Raw genomic sequence first — 7,993 nt, forward strand, 5'->3', positions numbered from 1 at the left:
AATAGTGTACGAAAGAATTTATTCCAGCACTTTTCAAAATCGCGAAAATTTTCACCAAAAATACAAAGGGGTTAGCATTACTTATTTTTGGGCCGAAAAATTTTTGGTCTCAGATTCGATTAGCATGACCTTTTCTCGACTAATTAGACTCCCAGGAACTCAGAAAACGCAGCGAAAAGAGTGTAGGATCAACAGCAGTGGAATTACGATGGAAAGAGCACCAGTCGAAAAAAGTCAAAAACACAGGATCTTATTTTTGGGCTGCAACTTCTGATGCGTTGATCGCAGCGTGTTGGGACTGGGCGCTGTCGTTTCCTCCTCCGAAATTATGTGTCCGTAGTGCACCGAAGAATTTATTCAAGTATATTCTCCAATTGGGCATATTTCAGTGGAAAAATCCAATAGGATTTGAAGAGCCATTTGTGATTTGATACCTACCATATGCTTGATACTAGTAGTGCAGCGCACAAGCAGAGCGTTGTTGATAGCGCCGCCTACAGCAAAAAGCCTGCGAAAATGGTCGCTGTCTTAACCGCCTGTCGCAGCACTCTAGCGTAGGTTTAAGCCGTAATCTTGAACAATTAGGTCCCATGGTTGTTCAGAAAACAAGCGGGATTCGTTTTTTGGTTATATTTTCTGTCTGTTTTGATTGGCTTTCGTCAGATACATTTTTCAATTTTGTTTTTCAATTTCTCAACGTTTTTCACATGATCATCAGCAAATGTATCAAAAAACATTGTTTGTGTTAAATTAATACGACCGACACTTGTATAGCGATTATCGTGACCGACTGCTTTTGTCGCCAGTGACTGTTTATTAGCTATGGTAATTATTGATCTACTATAAGTCGTCAACAACCTTGTGGACCAAAATCTTATCGCATCGTTTTATGGAGCATGTACCACGTCATTATTACTGTCACTTCAGTCTTAATTCACCATTCTTTTCTCATGTTTGGCAGGACGTGCAACGACACTCGGTACATACCCTGGTGTTTCGTTCTCTTAAGAGAACACATGATATGTTTTTGTCAAATCAAGGAACCCTTCCTCCGGTTGATCCTTCAACGTAAGTACCATACTCATAATGTAGCCCCAATTGTGAACTCATTAAACACATATACATAATGCAACACATTCTGATGTGCAAAGACCGTCTTAATAATAAACGTCTCTTTTTGTTAACAGGGAATTGCTGAAAAAAGCCATCAAATCTAAAGACTCTTACTCGCCAGTCTTAGATCGAGTTAGAAGAAACAATCACCTAAAATCTAATCATGATCACAATTCGGACCCTCCCCCACCTGGTGGTAAGCTAGTCGTCACGATCTTTGTTTAATTTAACTGAACAAAATAAATCGAAACTATCAGGCGAATTCATTATTCACACGATTTCGCTTTTATCTTGCCCAGATGATACCTTCAATGGAGGTAACAATTCATCTGCGATGGTACCTTACGGTGGCGGAATGGGCAACTCAGTCAGTTTGAGCTCATCAATGCCCACTAATACCAACAGCACTTCGTCAACTGTCATGAATCTCCCACCAAAAAAGACCCCAGCAATAGCAAAACCACGCTGGCATGCTCCTTGGAAATTGTATAGAGTAATAAGTGGCCATCTTGGTTGGGTACGGTGCTGTGCTATCGAACCTGGCAACGACTGGTTCGCTACAGGATCAGCTGACAGAGTTATCAAGGTACAAGGGCATCTATTCCTTAGTTGTTAATTAAAAGATTTTATTTAATTTCGTCCTGAGCATTTACATCATTTTTGTTAAAAATTTCTCACAAGATTTTTAACTACATTTTCAATGTCATTAAAACATCGACTAGTACAGCATTAATGAAAAATGCAACATTTTTACAGATTTGGGATCTTGCTAGCGGAAAGTTGAAAGTATCTTTAACCGGACATATCAGTAGCGTACGTGGTCTTGCCGTGTCTCATAGACACCCGTATCTATTCTCATGTGGCGAAGATCGTCAAGTCAAATGCTGGGATCTAGAATACAACAAGGTAAATATATAGTACAGCGCTGTAAGAACTTGGAATTATCAATAATACCTAAAAGTGTCAATACAGAAAAGAAAAAGAAAAAAGATAGACAAGTTTAAAAGTACCCAAAATATGAAAATGACATCAAAGCTAAAAATACTATGTGACCAATAAGATAAGAATAATAAACTGCATTTCCTAGGTTATAAGACATTACCATGGTCACTTGTCAGCAGTTTATTCCATGGCTCTGCATCCAAATATTGATGTACTAGTCACAGCAGGCAGAGATTCGACCGCTCGCGTTTGGGATATGCGAACGAAAGCGAACGTTCACACGCTGGCTGGGCATACAAATACAGTAGCTAGTGTGATATGTCAGGCAGCAGAACCTCAGGTGAACGAATGATTTCCACAGTAACCGATTTTATAAATGGGGCTTGCATCTAAATGTATTTGAATTTTTAAGGTCATAACTGGTAGCCACGACTGTACAATCAGACTGTGGGACTTAGCTGCCGGAAAATCTAGAGCAACTTTAACAAATCATAAAAAGAGCGTTAGATCTGTTGTGTTTCATCCGACGTTGTGCGTATCTTAATTTTATCTAATCTTGCATCTCAATCTCGATTTATGTTGCCCACTTTCCCGCATTTATTTGATCTTTTCCGATATTCTAGATACATGTTCGCGTCAGCCTCACCCGATAATATCAAACAATGGAAATGCCCAGAAGGAAAATTCATCCAAAACTTGTCTGGTCATAATGCAATTGTCAATTGCCTGGCCGTTAACGCGGATGGTGTACTTGTATCTGGTGCTGACAATGGTTCCATGCAGTTATGGGATTGGAGGACCGGGTGAGATTTCAAATCTTAGATATTCATCTGTTGAAACTTTGAATTTTTTTTTTTTCAAATAATCCTAATAATTAATCTGTATCCGGCACCTCGTTTTAGTTAGTAATATAATTTTTATGGTTAATCAATGGACTGAAATAATTCTAGCAAATGATTTATTTTTATAGCTACAACTTCCAGAGACTTCAAGCCCCAGTTCAACCTGGTTCAATGGATAGCGAAGCAGGCGTTTTTAGTATTACATTCGACATGTCGGGGACACGTATGATAACTACCGAAGCCGACAAGACGATAAAAGTCTACAAGGAAGACGACACAGCGGTGCGTTTAGTAATTTATATTAAGTGTCGCATGAACTTATTTACCATGATTGTTTCCTATTCATATTACTTTTATTTTCTGTTGTTACAACAAATCGTAAACTTAAACATAATTTAATGCAACGACCAAATGGTATCACAGTAATCTATGTCTGGAATTTCTGTTTCGTTTCACCATTAATTATTTATTGTAATCGTTAATAATCACTTCCGTGATTAATTAAATGTGCGAATGATTTTTTACAGTCCGAAGAAAGTCATCCGATTAATTGGAGGCCTGACATCATTAAGCGAAGAAAATATTAGTGAATGTATAAACATTAAGCAAGGTTGTGTTTATACAATAACAATTTAATGATAAGTTGTATTGTGAGACGATTTACGAATTGATTGTAAATAAAGCTTCCATTTCCACAAATGCTGATTACGATTAGATTTGGTGTTTTAAAGTTCCTCGTCCAAGTTGAAATCTTCCTCCGGATAGTCTCCCACCTTGATATGTGCAGGCTTCAAAAAACCACCGTAATTCGGCAGGCAATCGAAATACCTTTTTCCTTGGACGCTAGAAATACAAATAATCTTGAATGAATATTAACTATTTAGAAAACAACATTAAAATGACCAACTACCAAAGTAACTTACGATCCATCATTTTTTCCCAATGGCTCATCATATTTGACACCAATCCACCAACCAGACTTGAATTCGGTTTTACCTGCAAAGAATTATTCAAAAATTATCAACCCAGTGCAAATGAACATAAAAGATACAATGGAGGCAAAATATTGTGGCAATTGGGCAATCGTTGCTCATCACTACTTACCAACATACATGACCGTTCCTCTACGTCTCGGTTGATTTGGTACTTGAGTTTCGCAACGATCGCCGACCTTGCAAGCTCTGGCAGCGGCTTCATCTGCCTCCTCTTCTCGACGTTTCTCTTCTTCCCTTCTCTTAGTTTCTTCCTCATTATATTTACCCAACTTGTTTCTCTCTAGGAATGCTTTCACTGTGTCTGAAAAAAAATTTCTACTGTCATTATGATTATTGATTGAAGCATGAAATTCAAAAATTATTCTTTAATGCCCAAGTAATGATTAGTGGAAAAGTAGCATTGGGCCAGTTTTTACTGTTGGAAGCCTGAGTTTTTATACATGCATCAGATGTATGAATTACCGGATCGTTTGGCATACTCCGATTCAGACAGTTCGAATTTATCCACCTGTGCAGTTTCATCGTAAGGTCGAATGCAGTTATCTATCACCTGTTCAGAGCGAGAAAATATTTTGATAACGATTCGATATAAAGAAATAATAAATCAATAAATAGAAGCGGATAGACAAGTTTTTTCTCTTTTACTTTATCTCAGATTTTCATCAGCCAATGAAATATTCGGTAGAGAATTTAATAAAGAAAAAACAAGCCGACTGAAAACATGATGAATTTACATGACAGAAAAAAGAATTCTACATGAAGTTTTTATCTTACATGAACTCTCATTCCATCATCGATCGGATAAGATCCCAACAAGCGGTCACCCTGGTCAGGTTTGCAGATCAGTTTGTCATTTTTATCGTACACCTCTAATTTCATGGTGGCTGAATTACCTCCTGTAAGGAGTTCGAGTTTACCCTGAAACAAGAGTCAGTTGTCAATAACATTCTGGCAGCTAAATATGAGTTAAAAAAGAGACATTGGATTATGATTACTCTTTGACTGTTATTTGCCTAACTTTGCTCAACTATTTTAAGAAAATTTCAACATCGGTCTACCGGTTACAAACCTTAAAATCATCGAGAGTGATTCCCTTTTGAAATCTCCTTTCGACGCAGCAAGTTTGTTGCCCCGAATTGGTGATGTTTAGGTTAACGAAGTCTGAGGTTACCACGCTGTATTCTGTCATTTTGAACAACCCCTATTCGCTTAATAAGAAATAGATTTGTTCAACTGTACGGTTTGGAAAAATTCTCGATTTTCGATATTCACCAGTCAATCTAGACAGTAAAACTAATATACACAGTAGATGAAACCAAAGAATATCATCAAACTGTACCACAACTGTACCAATCGTGACAATGTAACATAGCTTCTACATTTGACAGTTAGGCGTCGGCTGAATAAATGAGGGAAACGCCTGCACTACCGCAACATTCACTATTAGCCGTATGTTGAGTAGGCTGCAATGAGGCGTACCAAACCCACAATCTTCCGTACTTAACGACCCAAAAGATTGAACTAATTTTGGAAACATATTTGTGTTTTCCCGTAATTTTGTACTGTTTCCTGTATTCTCATGAAGCAAGTACATCAGTTATGAAAAGACAAGACATAAGTGAGAAAATACGAAACATATTGTATTTCCGCAGCAGGACCTTAAATAAAATAATTTAATATCCGTAACTGAATATTTCCAATTTATGTATTTATGTATGAACATTCAGTTTGAATCTGTATGGTCGGAAAAAAAGAAAACTCTTTGTAATTATGTACATGCATATGTATAATTCTGATATAATTGTCTTCTTTTTCTCTTCGCCACTCTTCCCTTTGCCGAATCTTTCACTCTCCTTTTTTTCGTTCTCACTGGAACTCCTTGAACATATCTTTACTCAGTTTTTTTCGATCCACGAGCTTTCCAAGCTGACTGGAGATTCCAGGAGAAGTATAACGAAAAGAAATGTACTTGAGAGGCAAGAAGCAGAAATGCATACCACAGTAACCCATATGGCATTCCCTGTAATAAATTAAATTAATAAATAAACGAGTTAAGCTAACAAGTGATATTTGGTAAAACTAGTTAATATTTTTTAATCTTTTTTAGTTCTCAAACCTATAGCTTGAATTTGCTTTCATCATCATTAATTCTAATGCATCGTATTTTAAAAACGAAAGTACGGCTTACCTGCCAAATTTGTATATTTTCTTTGTCGTTTGTAGTCAAATAAGTCCAGACATCTTTGAAATAGTATACTACACCATAGATGAGTGGACCATAACCAAGTACCACAATTCCAAACATATACCTCTGTATTGTCTTAATTCTATTGTAGCGTATTGCAGATAAAGCTAAAAATGAAAGTAATAAGCTTCCGCACCATATGTATTCCCACCAGAGCGGCTGAAATTCAAGAATTTCCGGTTTTTACATAGTATAGGATATAACAGGTGAAAAGAATTTATTTCATTATCGACACATTGATTCCAGTCACTGGGTCAACCCTTCGTTTAAATTACTACGAGCTCAATAGAAATGGTCATAGTTCTCATACTAATTTCAACATGTTAACGTGAGGCTAAACCATTTTAAACATAAAAAAAACTCAAAGAGTTTTTATGAGATAACTTGTAACTAATTTCCAGTAACCTTGATTAAAATGATGCAATTTAAAGATTCGAACTAAAAACGGTAATGAAATGCACACCCGGACTAAAAAAAGGTTTACCACTGGTTTTAGATACAAAAAAGGTAAATCAGCAAATTAATGAGATGATAATGAGTCATTTATAATATTGTTGCTATTATTACCTGTGGTATTTGTAGCTCTTCAATTTCCAACACAAATATATCCAAGTGATCAAGTATGTCAGCGGATAATTTCGCCAACATTACAAAAAATAGTAAATAGTGGAAAAATATACAATACTTCAATCTGGACTTATTCATGGCGCTGAAAAAGTTAAATTCTTATATTTATTCATTTTTAAATATTTTTTCATCTTGTGCCTTATTAACATTGCAAATGATTATGACATCATTGAATGATCAAGCGTTAATGTAAGTTATTGTGTATTTTTTGTTAGTGAAATAGAAGAGGTAGTTATAGTTCTGAAAACTTAACAGAAGCTTGAATCAGTAAAAAAAAACGGAAGGAACAAAAATGATATAAATCTGTGTAAACAGCTGACTTCATAAAATCGGAATATATCGTTGATGAATATGAGGTTAAAACCATACTTATCTGTATTAATCTATGGTTAAAACCATACGTGAACGATGCGACGGCAATGAAGAAAGTGCGAGACACACAGATAGAGATTTGATGACAGAAAATACGTTCTAATTCTACTGACAAATAAATGAAAGAAATTCAACAGATTGTTAGAAGTTGTATCTGGTAAAGTATGAATGGGAGGGGTTATTTCAATACATAATTATACGCGTGGGAATATAAGGGCGACTGATAGATATTAGAAATGATACTGAAGAGCTTGATATGGATGGTTATTTATTTATTTTACTATTTACCTGAATTGATACTGTGCGGCGATTCGTTGTCTGTGTAAAAAATCAGTACCATCTGTGCCCAACGCCTGAGATGCGGTTAATTTCGAAGCCATATTATTCCGTAAGCGAACGTTGTGTACCTCCGATTACTAATTTAGTTCAAAAACTCGTGCAGCCTGTCTTTGCCAAAAAGTTTTCAGGTAGGACACGACTATTTTTAAACACTCGCAGCCATCTTCGTAATCCTCGTATTTCAACCGCTGCCATACTATTCCACCGAAGACACGCTAGCTTCCACGTTATCCACGTTCTCATGCTTGGATGAACGAATAGTTAGACCAAAGAGTTAGATCACACCCAGTCACCTGTTGTCGATTAGTTTTTTTTCCAACACAAATTGGCATCACTTAGTCATTCTGTTAGATCCGACCAATAGTATTCCTTCGCATTGATTTCTGTCGTAATCTTAATACAAAAAACAGCTCGTTTTCCCCTTCACGCAGGGCAAAAGTAGTTTTACAACTTTAGGTCTTACTCACGGTCTTATAGACAGTTCTGGGTACTCCGGCTGTAAAATCGTGCTCGAAAAT

The 7,993-nt window shown here is 36.4% G+C and overlaps 3 protein-coding genes across 4 annotated transcripts; 1 reads left to right on the top strand and 2 right to left on the bottom strand.

Moving 5' to 3' along the window:
- The first annotated feature begins 576 nt into the window (after nt 1-576).
- Nucleotides 577-3,679, top strand: LOC124183375 (pleiotropic regulator 1). 2 transcript variants are annotated; one of them, XM_046571796.1, is made up of 10 exons: nt 578-825; nt 962-1,068; nt 1,188-1,309; nt 1,413-1,699; nt 1,870-2,019; nt 2,201-2,395; nt 2,468-2,586; nt 2,679-2,858; nt 3,026-3,179; nt 3,425-3,679. In XM_046571796.1, the coding sequence occupies exons 1-10, from the start codon at nt 823-825 to the stop codon at nt 3,482-3,484; spliced, it is 1,377 nt and encodes a 458-aa protein (XP_046427752.1). In that variant the 5' UTR covers nt 578-822; the 3' UTR covers nt 3,485-3,679. The 2 variants fall into 2 exon arrangements, with proteins under 2 accessions (XP_046427751.1, XP_046427752.1); XM_046571795.1 differs by having other exon boundaries at nt 577-825; nt 3,026-3,596.
- Nucleotides 3,343-5,385, bottom strand: LOC124183379 (tubulin-folding cofactor B). Its single transcript, XM_046571804.1, has 6 exons — nt 4,962-5,385; nt 4,667-4,810; nt 4,355-4,442; nt 4,002-4,193; nt 3,821-3,893; nt 3,343-3,740 (listed from the first exon to the last, which is right to left on the bottom strand). Exons 1-6 carry the CDS (start codon nt 5,079-5,081, stop codon nt 3,623-3,625), a joined length of 735 nt encoding a protein of 244 aa, XP_046427760.1. The 5' UTR covers nt 5,082-5,385; the 3' UTR covers nt 3,343-3,622.
- A 126-nt stretch (nt 5,386-5,511) lies between these two features.
- Nucleotides 5,512-7,914, bottom strand: LOC124183380 (protein jagunal). Its single transcript, XM_046571805.1, has 4 exons — nt 7,425-7,914; nt 6,705-6,846; nt 6,081-6,296; nt 5,512-5,912 (listed from the first exon to the last, which is right to left on the bottom strand). The coding sequence occupies exons 1-4, from the start codon at nt 7,514-7,516 to the stop codon at nt 5,784-5,786; spliced, it is 579 nt and encodes a 192-aa protein (XP_046427761.1). The 5' UTR covers nt 7,517-7,914; the 3' UTR covers nt 5,512-5,783.
- Between the last annotated feature and the right edge of the window lie 79 nt (nt 7,915-7,993).

Source organism: Neodiprion fabricii, chromosome 5, assembly GCF_021155785.1.
Source record: "Neodiprion fabricii isolate iyNeoFabr1 chromosome 5, iyNeoFabr1.1, whole genome shotgun sequence".
Classification (NCBI taxonomy): domain Eukaryota; kingdom Metazoa; phylum Arthropoda; class Insecta; order Hymenoptera; family Diprionidae; genus Neodiprion; species Neodiprion fabricii.